We start from the raw sequence: 26,573 nt of genomic DNA on the forward strand, positions 1-26,573 counted from the left end.
AGACTTTAAAATGGATGGGATAGTGAAATGAAGTCATAGGCGAACAAAAACGCTTAAGGAAATATTTTTCCTATTTATAAGAGGTATTATTATGTATATTACTCAAGTAAATTTATATAAAGTAGAAATTGCATGTGAGTACGTGCGCATGGGTGCACTTTTAAAAGTAAATCATTCTCATTTCCATTGTGTTTGCACATTCATGAAGAGACAAACCTTGAATAGGTGCTCACAGCAGGAGTAGAATAAGAATGCTACATTGTGTTCCCTTGATTTGCATATCAATGAATATGAAAAGTGACCTATTTTGAGCTGTAAAACCCTAGGTGGCATTGTGTCTCTCCAGTGTTTATCATGGATGTGTTGCGCTTCTTGAGGAAACAAACCTTTCCAGACTGATCTGTTTCTCTGTTAGTGATCAGGGGGCTTTTATGACTTCTGGAATCAGTCTATATATTGTTAGTCACTGTTATATTTGAGAAATTATGCTAATTTTGATGTATGAGCACTTTGTGATTAAGAGTGACTCACTGAGTTGGTTTCCTAACATGTGTCTGCTTTTCTTACTTGTTTTTTTTAAATCTCGTTTCTAGTCCAACTATTTTACAACTCTTAAATATAAAAACATTTTCTATTTGTTTCTAGTGCAAATATTTTAAAACTCTTAAATAATAAAGCATTTTGTAGTTGTTTTTCTAGTGCAAATATTTGAAAACTTTTCAATATAAAAGCATTTTCTAGTTGTTTCTAGTCCAAATATTTAAAATCTCTTAAATATAAAATCATTTTCAATTTTTTTTTCTATTCCAAATATTTAAAAGCTCTTAAATATAAAATCTTTTTTTTTCTAGTCCAAATATTCAAAAGCTCTTAAATATAAAAGGATTTTTAGTTTTTTTTCTAGTCCAAATATTTAAAAGCTCTTAAATATAAAATCATTTTCTAGTTTTTTCTAGTCCAAATATTCAAAAGCTCTTAAATATAAAATCATTTTCTAGTTTTTTCTAGTCCAAATATTCAAAAGCTCTTAAATATAAAATCATTTTCTAGTGCAAATATTTAAAAGCTCCTAAGTATAAAATCATTTTCTAGTTTTTTTCTAGTCCAAAATATTTAAAAGTTCATTAAATATAAAATAATTTTTCATTTTTTTCTAGTCCAAATATTCAAAAGCTCTTAAATATAAAAGGATTTTCTAGTTTTTTTCTAGTCCAAAATATTTAAAAGCTCTTAAATGTAAAATAATTTTCTAGTTGTTTCTAGTCCAAAACATTTAAAAGTTCTTAAATACTAAAGCATTTCTAGTTGTTTCTAGTCCAAAATATTTAAAAGCTCTTAAGAATAAAATAATTTTCTATTTTTTTCTAGTGCAAATATTTAAAAGCTCTTAAATAAAAAATAATTTTCTTGTTGTTTCTTGTCCAAAATATTTAAAAGCTCTTAAATATAAAATCATTTTCTAGTTGTTTCTAGTCCAAAATATTTAAAAGCTCTTAAATATAAAATCATTTTCTAGTTTTTTCTAGTCCAAATATTCAAAAGCTCTTAAATATAAAATCATTTTCTAGTTTTTTCTAGTCCAAATATTCAAAAGCTCTTAAATATAAAATCATTTTCTAGTTTTTTCGAGTCCAAATATTCAAAAGCTCTTAAATATAAAATCATTTTCTAGTTGTTTTTAGTCCAAAACATTTGAAAGCTCTTAAATACTAAAGCATTTTCTAGTTGGTTCTTGTGCAAATATTTGAAAACTTTATAATATGAAAGCATTTGTTGGTTGTATCTAGTCCAAATATTTAAAAACTCTTAAATATAAAAGCATTTTCTGGTTGTATCTAGTCCAAATATTTAAAAGCTCTTAAATATAAAAGCATTTTCTGGTTGTTTCTCATCTAAATATTAAAAAAAACTCTTTAAAATAATAGCATTTATAGATGTTTTTAGCCCAACTATTTGAAAACCCTTAAAAATAAAAGCATTTTCTGGTTGTTTCTAGTCAAGATATTTGGAAGCCTGTAAATATAAAAGCATTTTCTAGTTGTTCCCTGTGCAAATATTAGAAAATATTTTAAACATAAAAGCAAATTTTTGGTTGTTTCTAGTCCAAATACTTAAAACTCAAATATAAAAGCATTTTCTAGACAAGTGAAAAAATATGGGTCTGTTTACAGACAGAACAAGTCAAAATTAAATGATTTCCTTTAAAAAGCTAAATAATTTGCAAGTGGACTAAATAAAATATTCTTATTTCAATCCAATGATTATTTCACTTGTTTTAAAGAAAAATTCACGTTGTTTTTACTTATTATTTCTGAAAACAAAACTTCTGCTTCTTTAAATAAGAATTTGGAGATATACAGTGGAAGTCAAAAGTATTATTAAAAGTGTCAGCACATAATATTTGACTAGATATTTTGCAAGATACTAGTATTCAGCTTAAAGTGAGATTCAAAGGCCTAACTAAGTTATTGTCATACTAGGTTAATTGGATAACAGTGTTTTTTCTGTTGTCAATTAGAAAAAATCTTAATAATATTGACCCTAAATTGTTATTAAAACCACTTTAATTCCAGCAAAACTAAAAGAAATAAGACTTTTCCCAAAAGAAAAAAATATAATATTCAAAATGCTCTGAAAACTTCCTTAGTCTGTTAAACACCACTTGGGAAATATTAGAAAAATAATGCAAATTTCAAAAAGGACAGATAGGTTTGACTTTTTTAATAGCATATTTTGTAGTATGACTGCTTTATTCCATCAGCTTCATTTTCAGAAATGATTCATGAAGTTTTAGTTTATTTTTTTGCCGCAATCCGCCTCCTCATTCTCATGTCTCTTGTGCTGGATTACAGTCATGCTGGCGTCCATCCAGAGTGAGTGTGTAATATTGGAGACGCTGAAAGACAAGCTGTGTTCATGCACCTGGTCTGAGCCACTGGTCAGAGATTTGTTCAGGAAAACATCCTGAAAAAGTCTGTTAGTTTGCTAATTTGGCATTATGGGACAAAAATGACCTGAATTTTAGAAATTACTTGCTTCTGTTGTGTTATATGGAGCCAGAACAGTCTCAAAAATAATACATTAATGAAATGAAATGCACAGCACAATTCACATTTATCAAGTTACAATATTTATAAATACAACACAGAAATTCACAAATAAAATCGTAAATATTTTCGCCAAATGAACTGGATTTGTATATATTATGAATTTACTTCTTTTAATTATGAATTTTGAACTTGGATTTGCAAATTGGATTTAGTAAATGTGAATTGTGTTGTGGATGTATGAATAGGGTATATGCGGAGCTAGTGTTTCTTCCCATACTGATAAACTTCTGGTGAACGGTTAATGTGAGTTTTTTTTTCCATTTTATATGGTTCCTTTTACAGCGTTGATGTTGTAATGTAATTAAAATACAATCAGTTAAACAGACTTCGGCATTCATTTAGTTGCTCAAGCTCAAAACGAGACAAAAAGCCTTTTACTCGCACGCGCCCATCAGAATCGCCAGATTGTACAAGAAGCTCCATTGAATATACTGGTGTAAAATAAATGTTCATATTCTAAAGGCATGGCGGGGGAAAATGTTATTTAATGCAGTGCTTCTTGTACAATCTGAGACCCACTTTATATCGGATATCACTCAGCCAGTGGAGATCACTGATTTTTTTAAGAAAACAGACCTTAAACACACCGATTTTGTAATGGCGTACAGTTTATCAGAAGTGCTTAACCCAGGTTACTGACAAATTAAAAGTCCTTTAGCGTACTTCCGCATATACCCTATTATATTTTGCAAATATATTATGTTCGAGACTGATCTGGCTCTGTGCATTATCCCCAAAATGGTACTGTCTCGTCTTTTTCATCTTGTCATTTTTGACCTGGGAACATCATGCATGTGTTTATTTTTTGTTCATTGTGTTATATAAAGTGAGAATTATTAGTCTTTTATATTTTTTCCCCAATTTCTGTTTACCGGAGAGAAGATTTTCTTTTAGAAACACATTTCTGAACATAATAGTTTTAATATCTCATTTCTAATCACTGATTTCTTTTACCTTCGCCATGATGACAGTACATAATATTTGACTAGATATTCTTCAAAATACTACCATTCAATGTAAAGGCTTAACTAGGTTAATTAGGGTAAAGTTAGGGTAATTAGTCATTGTACAACAGTGGTTTGTTCTGGAGACGATGCAAAAATATATTGCTAAAGGGGGTTAATAATATTGACCTTAAAATGGGTTTAAAACAATTAAAAACTGCTTTTATTCTATCTGAAATAAAACGAGTACGACTTTCTCCAGAAGAAAAATATTACTGTGAAAAATTCCTCAATCTGTTAAATATAACTTGAGAAATATTTGAAACACAATAATTTCACAGGAGGGCGAATAATTTTGACTTCATCTATAAGAGCAAATTCTGTAAACGTAAGATCAGTGCAATAATATATCATTAACTGCATTTTAAAAAATGGGAAAATATGGACAAACGCAAATTTTGGATTAAATTTGCTCCTATAAATTAAAAAAACTGGTTGGTTTTGTTTACATTTGATCAAAAATGGAGTTGAAATAATAAAGTAGCTTTTCAAGGTAAAGAAATCCATTAACCATGTAGCTTAAAGTTTATATTCAGCATTATATTCGGCATTCAATTCACCTTTATTTGTATAGCGCTTTTACAATGTAGATTAATCAAAGCAGCTTCACATAGAAGATCATAGTAAATTGAAACAGTGTAGTTCAGTTTTCAGTGTTTAAGTTCAGTTCAGTTGAGCCCAGTTCAGTGTGGTTTAATAATCAAGCATCTGCAATTCCCACATATGTATTTGCTGCACAATATTTAACCACACTAATAAATATCTACTAATAAACAGATTGCATATTTGGTTTTTGTGTATTTCCGGTTGTGAATTGGGATGTTGATCTCTGCTCTGTCCACTTTTGATGTTGAAAACTCAACTCTACATTTTAAGGGGACTTTTATTGACATTTTAGTAGTTTGAAATAACAAAATACATAATAAATAATCATATCTAGAGAAACGAGAAAATGCAATGGTGGTATTACAAGGTTTCTGAAGCGTAATATTCAACACCAACCCAGACATACCACTTTAAACTATTAAAAATGTTCAGAAATGTCACCTTTTCCAACTTTTAAAGGTTAAAAGTTGTTGGAAGAAGGATCAAGCTCCCATAATGCAACACAAAAGCAGAAATAAATGGGGAAAAAAAACATTCATCTCAAAATATGCATATATAAATGTTACAGTGCACTATATTGCCACTGTGCCACTGTGTATGAAATGTGCTATATAAATAAACTTGCCTTGCCTTGCCTATATAGTGATTCCTACGTTGTTGTAATGCTTCAGGGACTATGCGCAGTGAGGTGTGGATAGGAAGGGAAATGGAGAAATAATTCACTCGGATTTCCTTTCTTAATCTAGACAATTACAGGTGTAAAGTCTGATAAGTACCTATGCATTGGAGCGCGGGGGGTTTAGAGAGGTCCAGGGGTGGATTGCATGACTATCTCCCAAAACAAACAGCGAGTGGAGGAATGTCATGCATGGATGCAGCAGCATAGTAATTAAGGGTCCGGCCGGGACTCTCAGGGGGGGCTGGGAACACTGCAAAGCCCAACCCTTAATTATCACAATAGGCTTTTCAAATGCTCTTCTTGCATGACTGTGGAGGAAACACTGCATGGTTTCAAGCCTGTTTTCCACTTTTGGTGCTTATAGTTGGGTTAAAAGTTTGCGGTTTTGCATTTAAACCTTTTGAAGACTTTTATAGAAAGCAGTTTGCAGTATCACTGATTACTCAAAGGTTGTTTGGGGCCAAATATGAGAATGCTAGTATTTTTTGCTGTAATTTGCATGATTAATAATCATCGTTATTTTAATTTTGATTTAGTAGTTAGTTCTATTTAATTTTAGAAATTTTGTTGGTTTAGTTTTTGTACAATATTTGGCAACATGCATTATTTGACATACGTTAACAATGCGAAACCTCTATTTTAAAGTATATTTTTGAATGTCCATCAGTATAAATGTTAATGTTAGTTTACAGTGCATTACATATTACATACTAATGTTGACAAATCCAAGCATCTCTGAAAACACTGCTTAGTTTTAAGGCTGTTTTCCACTCATGTTGCTGATAGTCGAGTTTAAATTTGCACATTTGCATTTAATCCTTTTGAAAACTTGTATATAAAGAGGTTTGCAGTATCACTCATTATTCAAAGGTTGTTTGGGGTCAAATATGAGAATAAAAGTATAATTAATTGAGTTATTTGGGTGTTAATCTAGAATTTCTATGTATTTTTTGCTGTAATTTGCATGATTAATAATCATCGTTATTTAAATTTTGATTTAGTAGTTAGTTCTATTTAATTTGAGAAATTTTGTTGGTTTAGTTTTTGTAAAATATTTGGCAACATGCATTATTTGACATACGCTAACAATGCGAAACCTCTATTTTAAAGTATATTTCTGAATGTCCATCAGTATAAATGTTAATGTTAGTTTACAGTGCATTACATATCACATACTAATGTTGACAAGTCCAAGCATCTCTGAAAACACTGCTTATTTTTAAGGCTGTTTTTCACTTATGTTGCTGATAGTCGAGTTTAAATATGCACATTTGCATTTAAACCTTTTGAAAACTTGTATATAAAGAGGTTTGCAGTATCACTCATTACTCAAAGGTTGTTTGGGATCAAATATGAGAATAAAAGTATAATTAATTTAGTTATTTTGGTGTTAATCTAGAATTTCTATGTATTTTTTACTGTAATTTGCATGAATAATAATCATCATTTTAGCTTTGATTTAATGATTAGATTTATTTCATTTGAATAATTTAGTTTGTAGACAATATTTGGCAACATGCATTATTTGACATAAGCTAACAATGCAAAACCTCTATTTTAAAGCATATTTTGTCCAGTAATATAATATTAATGTCAGTTTACAGTGGATTTTGTATTTAGTTTATGTTAACAAATACAATTTGTTTTGATTTTATAAGTTCATTAAAAATGTAACCTAAAGATGCAGTACACATTGATCTTAACTAAGGTTGACAAATCCAAGCATCTCTGAAAAGACTGCATGGTTTCAAGGCTGTTTTCCACTTATGTTGCTGATAGTCGAGTTAAAGTTTGTGCATTTGCATTTAAACCTTTTGAAGACTTTTGTATAAAGCAGTTTGCTTTATAATTGATTACTCAAAGGTTGTTTGGGCCCAAATATGAAAATAAAAGTATAATTATTTTTATTATTTAGGTGTTAATCTAGAATTTATGTGTATTTTTGGCTGTAATTTGCATGAATAATAATCATCATCATCATTATTTTAATTTTGATTTATTATTTGTGTTATTTAATTTTAGTTAGTTATTTTGTTTTTGGACAATATTTGGTAACGTGCATTATTTGACATGGGCTTAGCATTTGACAAAGCATATTTTTAAATGTCTATTAGTATAAATATGAATCTTAATGTTCGTTTACATTTAGTCTATTTTAAAAAATGCAGCTTTTTATTTTATGAGTGCGTTCAAAATGTAACATTTATGAAGATGCACTACATGTTCATCTTAACTAGGCTTGTGCCGGTATTCGGTAATGCGATAAATCACGGTAATGAATATGTACGATATTGTTATCGCGGGCACTTCAAAATACCGTGAAAAATAATAGATCCGAATTTATATTCTTAGAGCGCCTAGCTTATTTTCCATCAAGCGCTTGAAGAAACACTGCGTATATGCTGCGCAGAACTGATGCGCACTCTGATGTAAACAATCCCCACATGTAGAAGCACTGTGTGCACGCAGTGCGCGCCGCCGCTGCCACCGCACTATAATCCTCACACAAAGAAGAAGCATGGCGGAAGGAGGAACGCTGCCGACAATTTATCCCCCTTCAAAAAAAAATGTCAGAGGTTTGGAAATATTTTGGGTGCCAAAAAATGCAGAGGGATTGCTGATCGAAGACGGTTTCCCTTTGCACATTCACTTTAATATAATTGCTCAAGTTTACTTTTATATTGTGTATTGTTTTATTTATATTTATTTGTATTTAAATGTTTAAAGTACCTTTAGTTAATTAAAAAGCTATTAAAGTTACTAAGTTGATGAAACTGAAGTTTTTTGTGTTTTTTTACCTGTTTCTCTAGTAAAATTACAATATCCTGATAATACCGTATACCGTGATAAAAGCTCAATCAATTAATCGCAGCATGAAAATGTGATACCGGCACATGCCTAGTCTTAACTAATGTTGACAAATCCAAGCATATTGTAAAGTGCGATTCTTTCATAAAAGCTGAGTATTTTAAAATAATATTTTATTTTTTTCTCCCTGAACATCAAATATGAAAAAGCATAAGAAATCCCATTATGGGATTCCCATATAAAAAAAACTATCATAGCATAGGGGTGCCCAAATATTTTCTTATGAAGGGCCAAAAACTAAACTTGATTGAGGGTGGTAGGCCGGAGGTATATATACCAAACTGTAACCATGTCAATGTAATTTCCTATTGTTTTATTATTATAATTCATTATATAATTTAATTAATACCATAAGCTACTACATTTTAAATATTTTAATTGTATTAATAATTATACATTTTTGTATATTTTATAATGAGCATCTTACAATAAAAAACATGAACAATCCCATTTATAACACTTAAAAAGACACTTTGCCTTGATTCGCTTGCTGACACTTGCTGGGTTGTTAATCTAACGTAAACACACCAAATCTAGAAAAAGAATAATTGAACGGCTGTTGGTTTTTCATTTGCATGTTGTTGTTTTTATGTAACTATTATCTATTTTTATCTTCTGTAGGTTATGGGTAAAATATGCTAATTCTTATAGTTTAACCAAATTTATTTGACTTTTGGAAATCACCAAGCGACCCTCTGTCATTGTCCCGTGACTCCCACTGGGAATCACTGTACTATAGTGTTTTTAACCCTTCTGTAATGTGTATTATATTTATTTCCATCTCTTTGTTAATGAATGCTTCAGCATAATGTTGTATAATGAACTGATAAACTGTAATTAAGACTAGTATACTTTAGTTTTTACTACAGTAAACCGTGTGTATTAGTATAATACACTATAGTTGCAGAAACTACAGTATTGAGTCATTTGTTTATATTTATATCAGTGTTGAGCAAGCTACTTGAAAATGTAGTGAGCTAAGCTATTAGCTACACTACTTAAAATGTAGCTTAACTACATTAAAAGCTACACCATGGGAAATGTAGCAAGCTAAGCTAAAAGCTACTTTGCAAAAGTACATTTAAGCTATTTTTGCAATTTTCATTTTTAAATCGAAGCAACTTAAATTATCTTTAATATCTTAGTGATCACTAAAACTGTCAATGAATCATATGAGGCAGAATAGTTCAGTTATTTACTGTAAATAATATTGTACCAAACAGAAACAAATTATAGTATATAACAGCAAAAACTACCAATCCAATAAAAGCAGGTGTTACACATTTAAATACTATAGTAATGTATAGTAAAGGGAAATATTTACGAATAAGCATTAAATTACACTAACTCACATATTGTAGTATCATTAATAACCATCATGAAATAATACTTTAGCCTTTACTACAGTAAACTATATATATATATATATATATATATATATATATATATATATATATATATATATATATATATATATATATATATCTGAGCAATTCCATGCAATTGTCAACCTTGCCATGAAAAATTTTTAATTTTCGCCAAAATAGCGAAACAGTTTTTGCGTTTTTTTGTAGGCTTGTGTTTTACAGTGCTTTAAAAATAATGTTTTCGAACAATAATATTTGGTTTACTAAAGTCACACAAGTGGCAATTTTACATCCGTCACATCCATAATATAATACAGTAGTTCTGGTGTCCCTCAGGGTTGTGTGAGCTCATCACTTCTATTTACTTTATATACTAATGAGTGTTCAAGCAGGCACTCACAGAATCTTATTTTTAAATACTCAGACGATACATTAATTTTAAGTTTGCTAAACAAACAAGATCCTGTTTCTGTTTATTTTTCTGAAATTGATTCACTTGTTGAGTGGTGCGACGAAAACTTTTTAAAAGTAAATACAAAACAAAACAAAGGAAATAATCTTTGATCCTAAGTGTGTTCTCGAGCATTTACTAGTGTTTGTACATAATCAAGAAATCACTCAGGTACAGTCATACAAGTATTGGGAATTTACATAGACAGGTCTCTAACATGGGACACTCACGTAAAGTGGATCTGTGAAAAGCTTCACCAAAGACTGTATCTTCTACGAAGGTTATGGTTTTATGGTGTTGATAAGAAAATCATGTACTTATTTTATCAAGCTGTATTTGTAAGTGTTATCAGGTATGGTCTATCTACATGGTATGGCAATCTTTCTCTAAATCTGAAATCAATCATTTTCAATATTATCAGAATTGCTACAAGACTAATAGGATCTGAAACTTTTACTAGTATACAAACACTCCACGAGCAATGCACTCTGAATGAAGCGAAAAGAATTTTAAGTAACCCATCTCATGTACTCTTTCCATTTTACGATCTTTTACCTTCTGGTAGAAGATACAGAACTTTCCGCTGGAAGCAGAACAGACTGAAGAACTCTTTTATTCCAGTGTCAATCAGACTGTTGAACACTGATCGATAGTGTATGTAATTCTTTTGCATGTTGACCTATTTTTAATTGTTATTATGTTAGAACCTGCTGAAGTGCTGTGTGAGTCCACAGAAAATTTCCCCTTGAGGGACAATAAAGTATACAAACAAACAAACAACATAATGGAGCTTTTTGCTTATAAATGCAAAAATGTCAAATAAAATTAAATTATTCATATTTGTTCTATAGGGCAGTGTTTCCCAACCCTGTTCCTGAAGGCACACCAACTGTACACATTTTCATCGTCTCCCTAATGAAACACACCTGAATCAACTCATCAGGACATTAGAAGAGACTCCAAAACCTGAAGATAATGGGTCAGATAAGGGAGACATGCAAAATGTGTACTGTTGGTGTGCCTTCAGGAACAGGGTTGGGAAACGCTGTAATAGAGAGCAACTCTTAATTCACAGAATTTCTACAAAAAATGTTGTACACTGTAAACTCGCAAACTTTTTTGTCACATCCATAACGTGTGTTTATTTTCCTCATTTAAAATATTAAACATGTTTTCAGATTGATATCCTTCTGATCCCGTAACTCTATGGTTAGTAACTTGAAAATATTAACAGATGAACTCCTCTCCCTCGGTCATCTTTCCATTAAGCAAGTTTCTCGTGTCAATGATTGATTTGCGACGTCACCGACCAGAGCGGGAGATGGCCGGAACGCACCAAAAAGTTTGGTATCAACCAAAAGAGGAAGAAAAGAAATCGTCATTCTCGCCATCATATGGATCTACCTTCATCGGCTAGACACCGGCCTCACAGCTCCGTGAATATTGGTGCGGTCACTTAATAATCTGCAATCAGTAAATGTAGCTTGTGTGGACGCTACTGTGCTACTTGACTAAAAAAATAGCTTCGCTACTGAAAAACAATTGGATTTATAAAGTAGCGACGCTACCGCCACGCCACTGAGAAATGTAGTTAAGCTAGTAGCATCGCTATTTGTAGCGACGCTGCTGCCCAACACTGATTACTATAGTTGTTTCACCATAGAATCACCACACAAGACTAATTTAAATACTACAGTGTTTGGTCACACATTATTTTGATGGTCCATTTGAGTATTAGTAGACTGTCTGCTTAATATCAGTTGATACTGCTCTTTCAACAGACATTTAACTGAGTATAAGAAACTCTACAAGTACATGTCAACATACACTAACCCTAACCCCAACAGTCTACTTATAATCTAATGAGAATTAGTTGCCATGTAACTTAAATTCAACAAACAGACCATCAAAATAAAGTGTGACCCAGTGTTTACTATAAATAACTGTAGTATTTTTAATGTCAGATGAAGCATTTATCAAACCATTTTCCCTTGTAAATCAGTTTCAGACTCTTGGTATAAAGTGCATAACATGTTTGCTATTATCCTTCAAAACCTTCACACGTTTTTTAATACGCTTTCGTGACTGTTGTTGCAAAACACGTTTTATAGCTTCTCCAATAACATTTCTTTGCCTCTCGCCAACACGCCGCAGTTTCATGTGTGAAAAAGTACCACAAATAACTCCACGTTCTCATCCGTTTAAGAGATTTTACAGCTTTGACACGGTTATGGACAGCGCCTGTGAGGTAAATGAACTGCGTTTACAGCCTCGTCATAAACGTAGCATTCAAGCATTTTTCATTTAGCATGCGCCACCCACCGCAGAACCAGCGTCTATCATTAAGCCAAGAGCTCACACTTCAGCCCAATAATTAGCTACTCGGAAAAACAGCTCTCAGTAATGGACATATCATTCTAATGAGGTAATCATAATTAAGATGGAGATAATATACATCCAAATGGGTAGAATGAAGCGTGATATATTTATTAGCAGCTGTTGTATAAGACTGAACGGCTTCATTCTGTGTAAACAACAGTCCTGGATGTACTTTATCCCGCTTATTAAATGGATATTTGCCACAAAACATAAAGATTCGACTCAAAACATTGTTCAATAGTTTATTAATTAAAGATTTTAGACTGCCTAGACTACAGGTGTCAAATCCAATTCCTGGAGGGCCTGTACAGGAAGGCCTCTGTACAAGAAGTTTGGCCCATGCTGAGCCTGGTTTCTCTCGAGGTTTGTTTCCTTCACTTTCGTCAATTGGTGAAGTTTGTTTCTCCGCTGTCGCCACTGGCTTGCTTGTTTTGGGACTTGTGGAGCTGCACATTGATGGATTTGCTCTTCAGTGTTTGGACTTTCAGCAGTGAATATTAAGCCACAATGAACTGAACTGAACTGAACATCAACTCTGAAAACTGAACCGACATAGTTTCAGTTTACTAGAACTTCTAAGCTGCTTTGACACAATCTATATTGTATCCACAAGTGCTATAGAAATAAACGTGAATTTAGAAGAAATAAAAGTGATGCACTTACATGTAATTTGTGCACGTGTGTGTAAACGTAACATTCTGTAGTGCATCTAGTCATGTACAGCAGGCACACAACGTCATAAGATGTTAATATCAGGTTAGATTTAGGTTGTCACGACCAAAATTCAACGTCTAGCCAGCGTCTGAGGACAATGTTATTTTGATGTCCAATAATGATGTCAAATGACGTTGATATTTGGTCGTTTTTTAGATTGTTAAAAAGTAATCCAACATCGACCCAACATCTAAAACTAACATCATATTGACGTCAAATATTGACATTTATTCATCAGATATGGCAACCAAAATCCAACGTCTGATAAATGTTAATAGTAGTAACGTCCACACAATTTCAAGCTGTAACATCATTAGACGTTGATATTTGGTTGGTTTTAGGTTAGACATTGGACAGTGATGTTGGCCTGACGTTGAGTTCTGACGTCAACCAGATTTTCATTTCCAAACAAAATGCAACGTCCCCATGACGTTAGATTACAACATCAATTTGGCGTCAAGTTGACGTCTTGTGCCTGCTGGGTGTTTAAGGCCATTTCGGTCATCATACAGTAAACATCTGTCATCTTCTCATCAGTGACATGCATCTAAACAGGCTCTGGATCAATGCGTGCAAAGATTTTGGCCATCTTCTTGGACACTTTGAATACTTCCAAACAGTTTGCTGCAATTATAAAGCGCCTCATGTCTTGAGGTAGTTCATTATGATGTGATTTACTTTCTATGTGTGATTTGATTGGTCTCGCATGATTATTCTAATCCCCATAGACGAGAAAAAATAATGTAGTGACTGCAGTTTGAAGGAAAGCATTCATTTTCTTTTCGGCTCAGTGTCTTTATTAATCTGGGGTCGCCACAGTGGAATGAACCGCCAACTTATCCAGCATATGTTTTACACAGCGGATGTCCTTACAGCCGCAACCCATCTCTAGGAAACATCTATACATCCATACTCATTCATACTTATACACTACGGACAATTTAGCCAAATTTATCTGTACCGCATGACTTTGGACTGAGGGGGAAACCGGAGCACCTGGAGGAAACCCACGAGAACACAGTGAGAACATGCAAACTCCACACAGAAACGCCAACTGACCCAGCCAAGGCTTGAACCAGCGACTAATTGGAGTAAAAGTACAAATACAGCACTAAAAATGTACTCAAGGGAAAGTAAAAGTACACATTTTTAAAACTACTTAGTAAAAGACAATTTCCTGAGAAAAACTACTCAATTACAGTAATTTGAGTATTTGTAGTTCGTTACTTTACACCACTGTTCACAAGACTATGCCAAACAGTTGAAAACAGTTCCCGGATGAGCCCGTGTTATTTATCTGACGTTATCTGAGAATAACAAACCTTGAAATGTCACGACTGACCAATCAGAATTGAGTATTTCATGTAATAATCTGCAAAAACAACCACCTAGATGCGCATTATCCCGCTTATTACATGGCTACTTGGCACAAAGCTAAACTATTTAAACCTGAAGCTTTCATAAGAGCTGAGCATTTTTTAAATATTATTTTTATTTCAAGAGTTTCCTCTCCTGGGGCCGGTCCCACCAGCAGTGCCTAAGTTAAAACGTAGCCTAGTTGAGACTTAAAGGGACACTTAAGTTACAATTTACACACTGCTAAATATTTTTGTGTTGCACCACCAAACTTAGTTTAATCGTAAAGCTAACTAAATATTTACGGCAGCATCCCCCCATGTATAACGGTAGAAAAGAGATGACGGTGAGATTAGTTTACAGTTTAGGCGATCATATTAAAGAATGATCTCCCTCTACTCGCAGAAGACTTTAATTTTCTATCAAGGAGTGTTTTTTTTGTTAACTGTAATTGAGACAAATTTCTTCATGGCTCTTTCTTCCTGCTCTTTTCTCTATCATATGTAGGATATAAAAAAAAAAAAAAATCAAGTATGTTTTGATCACGGCTCACGATGCAGGTGTGTGCGTCGATTGTTATTAAGTTCTCTGTATGGTGGCATGGTGGCTCAGCGGTTAACACTGTTGCCTCACAGCAAGAAGGTCACTGGTTCGAGTCCTGGCTGGATCAGTTGGCATTTCTGTGTGGAGTTTGCATGTTCTCCCCGTGTTGGCGTGGGTTTCCTCCGGGTGCTCCGGTTTCCCCCACAGTCCAAACACATGATCTTAATTAACTGTAGTGTTTGAGTGAGTGTGGATGAGTGTGTATGGGTGTTTCCCAGTACTGGGTTGCGGCTGGAAGGTCATCTGCTGTGTAAAACATATGTTGGAATATTTGTCGGTTCATTCCGCTGTGGTGATCCTTGATGAATAATGTACTAAGCTGAAGAAAAATGAATAAACTGAAGTTTTTCGTATTTTCTGACTGATGTTTATTTTCCTATTTATTTATGCTTTTTGAATTGCATTATGGGAGATCGATTTTTATTAACGACTTGATGTTGAAAAGATTGAAAAAGTCAAATTTTTAATAGTTATGAATTAAGATGTTTGAAGATGTTTTTATTATAAATGTTTTAATATACTATGCTCATATACTCCTAGCTGAAAATATTCGGAGAGCCGTCAAATTAAGGTGAAAATTGTCCGAAGTGTTGGCTGGCAACTGTTTTTAACCCTACTTTTCAAATTGACTCCCCTTTCATTATGTTGGGGGCTCTTTTTGTCCCATTGACTTCCATTATAATTGCATTTTTTGATTTTGAAGCCTTGACAGCATATAATCATGCATTCTTGATTGTTGCTAGTTTTTCCCTCTAGGGAAGAGGTCATATGTTCAATTTTTGCAGTTGATCATCAGCATTAACCCTTTCGATCGGCCTGTACTGAAGAGTTTCTGGCTTATATATGGAGTTCTATTGGGTAAAACTGCAGATTATAGTGCACATGCGTAAGTACACTTACAATGTTTACTATGTTCTGAGTGCTGAGCTGCCTCTTTGATTTTCTCAGACATATCACTGTAAATGTGCAAGTGAAAACTTCTTTCTTACACACACACACACACACACACACACACACACACACACACACACACACACACACACACACACACACACACACACACACAAACACACTATACTCCATATGAAAGCCAGAAACTACGCTTTTTTTTTTGCTCTGCAACTGTTGATCAACAGTAAAATGACAAATGTTACCTCTTCCCTACAGGGAAAACTAGCAACAATCAAGAACACATGCTTATATGCTGTCATGGCTTTGCAATCAAAAAATGTCATTATAATGGAAGTCAATTGGGCAAAAACAGCCCCCAACACAACGAAAGGGAAGTCAATTTGCCTAGTGTTGAATTTCTTCCCAAAATACGTGTCATAATAAGGTTTGTCAGCAAAAATCATGCCATTTGCTGAAACACAGTGAAAACTGAGGCCAAATTTAGCCTTAAAATCACCCCAGAGTGGATGAAAACGACCCAACAGCACACAAGGGTTAAAAAGTTAAATGCTTTTTGTTTGCATTCACTGATACTCTAATTCCCCCTCACTCTTAAAGTAACAAGAGCTAAACATATGTCGCTAAATTGTGTTGTTTGACATTGTAAATGAGCTGGAGCTGGAGGTGCGAAAGCAAATGGTCTGCGGTGTGATTATTGGAGGAGGGGGGGCTAGAAAAACAAGCAGCAGATCATGAGGCTTTTGTTGGGCGACGTCCTGAGGAAAAGCCAAGTGTCAAGTGGCGAGTTAGGGGGCCGCAGCTTTAACAGATGTGTTTGACGCCGCCGGGACGCTTCTCCACACCTACACAGGGGGGCCCTGTGCTGACGGGTGAGGGGTCCCGGGGTCTGGGGCCCCTGATTGATTCATGCTTATGGGAAAACCATGTTTACTCTTCACGTAGACCTCTTTAAAGGGGCAGTTCACTCAAAATTATGCATCATTCACTTGTCAAAAGCCTGTTTGAGTTTCTTTTCATCTTTTGAACTCAAAAAAAGGAGATGTTTTGAAGAATGATGGAAACCATTGACTATCATAGTGTTTTTGTTTACTATGGAAGTGAATTGTTACAGGTTTTCAGCTTTCTTTAAATATTAAAAAATATTGTACATGAATAAACAATAAATAACAAACAAAATTGAGACCAACATGAAAAAATACTATAGTAATTTATAGTAAAAATGTTTTAATATAGTGTTTTTAAGCCATAAGCCTGTTATTATAATGTATTATAGTACTTACAACACTGTAATGAGTGTTCCAGCGTACTCTATTGACTATAGTAAACTGTTAAACTGCAATAAACATTGTAGTGTACTTTATTTTTTACTGCAGTATAAACTGTGATGCATTGTAATATAAAATATATAGGGAACATATATGTAGGAACCATGTTGACCCTTCATGTAGACCTTTTTAAAGTGATAGTTCACCCAAAATTACTCGTACTCACTTGTCACAAACCTCTTTGAGTTTCTTTTCTTCTGTTGAACACAAAAGATGTTTTGAAGAATGTTGTAAACCTGTAACCATTGACTACCATAGTATTTTTGTTTATGGAGGTCAATGGTTACAGGCTTTCAGCTTTCTTCAAATATTAGAAAATATTATACATGAATAAACAATAAATAACAAACAAAATTGAGACCAACATGAAAAAATACTATAGTAATTTATAGTAAAAATATTAGAGTGTTTTTTTAAACCATTCTGTTATTATAATGTATTATAGTACTTACAACACTGTAATGAGTGTTCCAGCATACTGTATTAACTATAGTAAACTGTTAAACTGCAATAAATATTGTAGTGTACTTTATTTTTTACTGCAGTATGAACTGTGATGCATTGTAATATAAAATTAATAGGAAATATATATGTAGGAACCATGTTGACCTTTCATTTAGAACGTTTTAAAGGACAGTTCACCCAAAATTACTCGTACTCACTTGTCACAAACCTCTGTGAGTTTCTTTTCTTCTGTTGAACACAAAAGATGTTTTGAAGAATGTTGTAAACCTGTAACCATTGACCACCAAAGTATTTTTGTTTACTATGGAAGTCAATGGTTACAGGCTTTCAGCTTTCTTCAAAATTTAGAAAACATATTATACATACAAGAATAAATAATAAATAACAAATAAAATTGAGATCAACTTGAAAAATACTATAGTAATTTATAATAAAAATATAATTGTGTTTTTGAGCCATACACGCTAAGAAATTGTGGCTTATTTCAACCCAAATTGAGTGTAACCCAAACATTGGTTTAAATTTGGTCATTTTCATTTAATTAAATAAATTAACCCAGCAGTTGGTTTTGTCCCTATTACACCCAAAATTGGGTTGAAATAACCTGCCAGTTTTAAAGTGTAAATATGTAGGAACCATGTTGACCCTTCATGTAGACCTCTTTAAAGGGACAGTACACCAAAATTGCTCATCATTCACTTGTCACAAACCTGTTTGAGTTTCTTTCCTCATGTTGATCTCAAAAGAAGATGTTTTGAAAAATGTTGAAAACCTGTAAGTATTGTTGACTACCTTAGTATTTGTTTTGCCTACTATGGAAGTCGGTGGTTACAGGTTTTCAACTTTCTTCAAAATATATAAAACATATACATACAAGAATAAATAAATAACAAACAAAATTGAGACCAACATGAAAAAATACTATAGTAATTTATAGTATAAATACTATAGTGTTTTTGAGCATACTGTTATTATAATGTATTATAGTACTTACAGCACTGCAATGAGTGTTCTAGCAGACTGTATTAGCTATAGTAAACTGCTAAACTGCAATAAATACTGTAGTGTACTTTATTTTTTACTGCAGTAAACTGGGATGTATATTGGTATCATTCATATATATATATATATATATATATATATATATATATATATATATATATATATATATATATATATATATATATATATATATATATATATATATATATATATATATGGGAAAAAAATATATATAGGAAATATATACAGTTGATTTCAGAATTATTAGCCCCCCTTAAAAATTTACCATCGCTATACAATAGCTTGTCCAATTACCCTAACCTGCCTAGTTAACCTAATTAACCTAGTTAAGCCTTTAAAAGTCAAAGCTAAGTTTAAGCTGAATTGAAGTGTCTTGAAATAGTAAAAATATCTAGTCTAATATTATTTACTGTCATCATGGCAAAGATAAAATAAATCAGTTATTAGAAATGATTTGGGGAAATGGGGGGGGGGGGGGGGGGGGGGTGGCGGCTAATAATTCTGACTTTAACTGTACATAAGAACCATGTTGACCCTTCATGTTAACCTTTTAAAGGCACAGTTCGCCCAAATTACTCATTATTGAATTGTCCCAAACATGTTTGAGTTTCTTTTCATCTGTTGAACTCAAAAGAAGATGTTTTGAAAAATGTTGGAAACCTGTAACTATTGACTACCATAGTATTTGTTTTGCTTACTATGGAAGTCGGTGGTTTTAAGCTTTCTTCAAAATATAAGAGAAAAAACTCATAAAGGTGAGTAAATAGTGAGGACGTTTTTTGAACTGTCCCTTTAAGTGTGTAAATAATATACTGTAGCATTATATCTTTTTTTTTAACATGAAATTTCTTCATCCAACATTTTATTAATCTCTGGAGATCTAAAAGTGTGGACTATAACATGTGCACATTTTTAGCTGTAAAAAATAAAGCAGGGTTCCACACAATTCCTTCATGTTGCCTCAAAACAAATCGATTGAGTTACCTTTATAAGTGGATTGAGCATAATTAAGTTGTCCTGGAAAAAGCCCTTAAGAATTGTGTTGTTTCAACTCATTTGAACAAGCAGTAAAGGTCGTTTTTTTGTTTTAGAAATTGTATAAAAATGTAAAAAGTAAATAGTTCTTTCCATGTGGTCAACATATATAGACTATCAATCACTTAAATGTATAAACATTGTACTATAATATGATATACAGTTGAAGTCAGAATTATTAGCCCCCCTGTTTATATTTTTCCCTGTTTTCTGTTTAACAGGAGATTTTTTTTAAACATTTCTAATCATAATAGTTTTAATAACTCATCTCTAATAACTGATTTATTTTCTCTTTGTCATGATGACAGTAAATAATATTAGACTAGATATTCTTCAAGACACTTCTATACAGCTTAAAGCGACATTTAAAGGCTTAACTAGGTTAATTAGGTTAACTAGGCAGGTTAGGGTAATTAGGCAAGTTATTGTATAATGATGGTTTATTCTGTAGACTATCGAACAAATATAGCTTAAAGGGGCTAATAATATGGACCTTAAAATAGCTTTAAAACAATTAAAAACTGCTTTTATTCTAGCCGAAATAAAACAAATAAGATTTTCTCCAGAAGAAAAAATATTATCAGACATACTGTGAAAATTTCCTTGCTCTGTTAAACAATTGGGAAATATTTAATAAAGATAAACAAATTCAAAGGGGGGCTAATAATTCTGACTTTAACTGTATATTAGGGCTGGACAATACATCGATTCAACATCAATATCGCAATGTGCACATCCGCAATAGTCACATCGTAACATGTGCAATGTTAAGTTTATATGTTGGGTATTTAATGTATAATTGATCAGCACAACAGATCAAAACACAAGTGATTTTGTGTAGTCGCTGCACAATTTGACCATAATTGAGTGAAAGTTTATTAAATGCATATGTTATTAAAGCAGTGACTGTGAGCATTTCAGGAGTTTAAAGCATTCGGTCAGAAGACATTTTATCATTTGCATTTAATAAAGATTAATTTTATTGAATTATGTGTACAATGAAACAATTATTTAACATTTTTATCATTCAATTTGTGTATCTGAATACTCTAGAGAAACCTATAAAGCAGTTTATTTCCTTTTTTAATCTGCGCTGTATATTGTATTTATATGTGCTTGTAATTTGTTCATTATAATTTATACATGATTCAATCTATATTAATAATTAATTATTTTCCAAATCAAGCTATTTAAGCCATCTGGTAACATTGAATTGTAATCGCTATATGTATTGCAGAAAAACAAAACATTGCAATGTGCAGCACTGTCTATATTATTGTCAGCATAAATTGAGATGAATCCTTGAATCCTTAATTGTTTTATTTTCAATCCAATTAACTTTGTAAACACTAATTAACTTAATACTTTCATGTTGTCCCAACACAAATCAATTGTGTGGGACCCAGCGTTTGTGAAATATGATGAGTATAGTTATCGTTATTGAAGTGAAATGAAATGTCCTTTTAAATCAGCAAGTCAGGTCCCTACAGATTTACTAAACACTGACGTGTTGTGCTTGTTTCTTCATTGTTTGTTACTTTAACATAATCAGTTGTGAATTATTTATGAAGTACAGATTTTTTGCATGAACAGTTGTCTGTGCTAATCAAAGTTAATTAATATTGAACAGCAGCAAAGGAGCTTTAGAAGTCAAGTTAGTGGCTTCCAGATGGTCTTTAAGCTTATGTGACGCATGATTTCTGGGGTCTGGTTTTTGTGAATGTAGCCGGGTTTGTGTTTTATGGCGCTTTTGATATACTTTTTAATAGTTTGAGGTTTCTTTTGAGGTACTTTGAGTATGTTTTGCCCACCAAAGCTACTTTTTTATCTATAAATACAGTACAATTGTATTATGTTACTAAGTTTTGAGTTACAATTTTGTTTTGATATTTTGTAATTAAAATTTATTTAAAGCTGAATAATAATAATGGTGACAAGGTGGCTTAATGGTTAGCATTGTGGCCTCACAGCAAGAAGATCACTGGTTCGAGTCCCAGCTGGATCAGTTGGCATTTCTGTGTGGAGTTTGCATGTTCTCCCGGTGTTGGCGTGGGTTTCCTCCGGATGCTCCGATTTCCCCCACAGTCCAAACACAAGCACTATAGGAGAATTGGGTGGACTAAATTGACCGTAGTGAATGAGTGTTGGTGAATGCGAGAGTGTATGGGTGTTTTCCAGTACTGGGTGTCAGCTGGAATGGCATCCACTGCGTAAAACATATGCTGGAATAGTTGGTGGTTCATTCCGCTGTGGTGACCCTTGATAAATAAGGGACTAAGCTGAAGCAAAATGAATGAATAATAATAATATTAATTTTATTTAATTTGTATAGAATCATACAATATTTACTAGCTATACATAGTACTCAAATTTTCTTAAATTATAAAACAATTTAACAAAATAGCAAAAAAATAAATCAAAGAAAATCTAATAAAACTTATTCTGATTCTGATTAAACGTCACCAAAGATGCATCAATTCAAACTAATAATAATTAAAGACATGTATTACTGTCTCCTACACACCTGTCAACCCTCCTGTTTTTTTTGGGATTCTCCCGTATTTTACAGTTGTATCCCGCTATCATCCCGTAAAAGTATTTTCCCGTATTTCTCCTGTATTTTTAGTCTTTCTCTTAAAGGGCACCTATAGTAAAAAATCTACTTTTCAAGCTGTTTGGACAGACATATGTGCATGTATGGTGTATAGACCGTCATATTGGGGTGATATAAGCACACCCAGTGCTTTTTTCTTCAATTTAACAACATAAAAACGGTGGACCAATTGGAGCTGTTTTCAAACCGACCGCAACTTGACGTAGGAGAGCGCTCCCCCCGCCCACCAATATTGATTGACAGGCGCGTCATCATATCCTCAGTTTGTTGATTCACGTCCGCCATTTTCAGCTTTAGTTGAAGCGATATCACTAAAGGAACACGCTAGCTCTATTTTTAGATGCAAGGCTCATTGGGCTCAACACAAGATCAATATTCTCCACATTATCGCTCTAATCAGAATTATTGGTTGTATCTTTAGGTAGGTTTGCAAACATGTGTACTTCTCATTGAGTCTACCTTATACTTCAGCCGTTTGCATTTCTCGCGATCCCAAAGCTCCCTGTGATCTTAACTAGCATGTGTTTTAGAATTCTAAACATAGGTTTCTATCAGGGTACACTCAAGTCGACGGCTGGGCGCCGCGGACCGCTGCAGAAACCTATGTTTAGAATTCAAAAATGTGTGGCGCGACGATTCGGGACACTTCATGTTTCTGCCGCGCCACAGAGAGTGTCTGGTGTGCCGTGTCGCGGCTTCGAGCGGCGCATCTGGTGCCTCAGTCAAAGTTAATTCAGTGTGCGTGGTTATTAGTTTCTGTGTACAAGCTCGGCACTTGAAACTAGCACACAGTTGGCTGTAAAACTGTACAAAGACACAAATGATTTTCTACTCTCTGCTTGGTCTGTGTCCGAGTCGTACATGTACGACTGAATGCTGTACCTCACACTCCAGCTCGTTCTCACAGTCTGCCTGTCAGACTCTGTTGCAAACGCAGAGCGGGTGAGCTCATGGCCCCGCCCCCTTGTTGCGTGGGCGGGAAGCCAAAACTAAGCCAAACTCTGGACACGCCCCCAACATGACACTTTTTAACACATTATAATAAAAAATCTGAATTGTGTTTTAAACTGAACCTAAACTGTCACACTCAGAAGAACCATAATATTAATATTAAATCATAAAAAAGAGGTAAACTATGTGTCCTTTAAGTGTGGCAAATAAATATTAAAGAGCCAAGCCTCCCTATACTCAACCCATACCGCCGAACCACCTTGCTCTTAAATTGAGTCTTAACTGTGCTTTCGCTTTGTTTAGGCATGAAAACACTTTGAAATAAATATTAAATGGCGGGATTCCCTTTCCTTTTCATTACAGGTGCCGTCTCCCCTTCATATGCAATCCTCAAAACAGTCATATAGCGGTGCGTGACTGTCAGCTGACGCGCTCCACAGTGATAAATAGACGATGTTTCCCAAACGGATTCTGTACACGCGTTTAAGTGAAAGTCTGGGTTTTGTGTGCGTGTTTGAACAGACATACACACATAATTAATAATAATAATAAAAATATCTAAACATGTCAATCTTGGTGGTCGAAAAAATCTAAATAAACCAGAGATTCATTCATTGCTTTTGTAAGTTATACAGTAAAGAAATGGCTAATGAGATTTGATAGCTTGGTTCTGTTTCATTATAATAGCTATTAGGTTTAATAAGCTGAACTGTTTGCTAATCTTTTTGCTGCTAATGTATACTATTTCCTTTTCTTTTGTAAATAATAACAGTAAAACATATTACTGATCATTTAACTGTTTATTTACAATGAAGCAGCTCCAGATGAACATATTTAGTAATGGTCGGTGGAATCCCTTATTATGGCGGGCATATCCTTTATTTTCACATCCCAGTGTTGACAGGTATGGTCTCCTATTGTTTTCTGTGGTGTGTTAACTAGTGTGTGTTCTCTTTATCAGGTCTCTGTATGCTGCTGGTGTTGATGGGTCGCTGTGTGTGTGAATGATCTCTTCGTCAGCCGCCGCTTCTCTCAGGATGCTGAAATCTTGGCGTCTGCTTCTCCTGTTGCTGATCCTAACCCAGCTCTGCTCTGTCCAATCACGGCCCGCCGTCACCGAACAAGGTCAGCTTTTCCCAAACATTAACTGAAATGAAATGATAGGAAAATCCGCCATTGGAGTGTTTGAGCTGCTAAAGATAATGTGAGCATAGACTAAGAGGATTATAGATGTGGAGTTTTAGATGAAGCACAAATGAACAGCGACAGGAGTCTCTATAGACTGACTGAAGCATGAAGCACACACCGACGCACACATTTTCAGATTTGACACAGACAACGTTAGGCTTGTTTTTGAATCTGCCGCTATGCTGATGCACAGGCATTTGTAGCTCCGCCCTCTTATTAAAACACTACAATCTCATTTGAATTTAAAGTGACAGTCACCAAAAGGCCACAATTGGGATCAAAGCCTAAAAGGGGCAGTTTCAGATAGTTGGAAAACATTATCTGTGTGGTATTTTGAGCTGTAAATTCACACACACACACACTATATATGAAAACTACCAAAACCATTAATGAAACCAACTTAATTTAAACTGAAATTTACAGCAAATTAAAAGATATTATAAAAATAAATGCTAAATTTAAAACAATGCAAAACTAAACTAAAACTATAACAAAACATTAACGAAACCGACTAAATCCAAACCAAACTTTACGGCAAAAATGGTATTAAAAAATGAAATGGTATTAAAAATAAATAATTAAAATGCAAAACTATAATAGTATTGGTTCACAGTCGGAGGTGCAGAATGAATGTACAAAAAAAATGAATGTACAAAAAGAAGCATGCTTTACTGTTGAACTGCGGGCTGGTGTTCATCTGAGGTTTTGCTTCTCTGTGTTTGATGTGCAGTCAATGAGCAGAGCTGGAACTCATTATCCTCCAGATGCGTCTCTTTTTTCTCCTTTATGCATCAGCGGGGCTTTGGGGTCTTTCTTGAAACCTTAGAGGTTTGGATGAATATTGGAGGAATGCACTGCCATTGCACAGGCTGAAATATCAGGCACAAATTAGGCCTCTGTTGTAATCAGAGGATACTTTTGATTTATTTATTGGTGCCATATCACTTATGAAGTACTTTTTATAAGGATTTATTTATGATATATTGTAATATCTTAGGGGAATATATTGGTAATATTTTAGATTTTCTATTCGAAAAAAAGTTCTTATGATTATTATAATTATTAATAATATTAATTATAATGATTTATATTATTTTAATGAAATGTAATAATTGTAGAAGTATAATAATAATAATAATAGTCATTCATTCATTCATTTTCTTTTCAGCTTAGTCCCTTTATTAATCTGCGGTCGCCACAGCGGAATGAACCGCCAACTTATCCAGCATATGTTTTATGCAGCGGATGTCCTTCCAGCTGCAACCAATCACTGGGAAACATTCATACACACTCATTCTCACACACACACAACGGACAATTTAACTTGCCCAATTCACCTATACCAGATGTTATTGAACTTATGGGGGAAACCGTAGCACCTGGAGAAAACCCACGTGAACACGGGGAGAACATGCAAACTTCACACAGAAATGCTAACTGACCCAGCCGAGGCTCGAACCAACGACTTTCTTGCTGTGAGGTGATTGTGCTACCCACTGCACCACCGTGATGCCCTATAATAATATAATAATAATAATATTAGTGATCTAATAATGTATATGATAATAATAATAATAATTTATTCGTTACCAACATTAATGATAATAATAATAGTAATAATGATGATGATGATAATAATAATAATAATAATAATAATATTAATAGTAGTAGTAATTTATTATTGGTGCTATATCAGTTATGGATTACTTTTTATTAAGGTTTATTTGATTATTTGTGATATATTGTAATATATATATATATATATATATATATATATATATATATATATATATATATATATATATATATATATATATATATATATATATATATATATATATATATATATATATATATATAATACTTGATATTAATAACAAAATATTATTATGATTAATAAGTAATACTGTAATGATGATGATG

The 26,573-nt window shown here is 33.2% G+C and overlaps 1 protein-coding gene across 3 annotated transcripts in view; it reads left to right on the forward strand.

Moving 5' to 3' along the window:
• Positions 1-26,573, forward strand: part of fgfr1b (fibroblast growth factor receptor 1b) — an 86,584-nt gene that overhangs the window by 1,763 nt on the left and 58,248 nt on the right. For all 3 annotated transcript variants that reach the window (XM_056466563.1, XM_056466566.1, XM_056466567.1), the window contains exon 2: positions 24,424-24,587. In XM_056466563.1, the coding sequence (XP_056322538.1) occupies positions 24,467-24,587 (121 nt within the window). In that variant the 5' untranslated portion in view covers positions 24,424-24,466. The remainder of the gene's footprint in view (positions 1-24,423; positions 24,588-26,573) is intronic.

This window comes from Danio aesculapii, chromosome 10 (assembly GCF_903798145.1).
Source record: "Danio aesculapii chromosome 10, fDanAes4.1, whole genome shotgun sequence".
Lineage (NCBI taxonomy): Eukaryota > Metazoa > Chordata > Actinopteri > Cypriniformes > Danionidae > Danio > Danio aesculapii.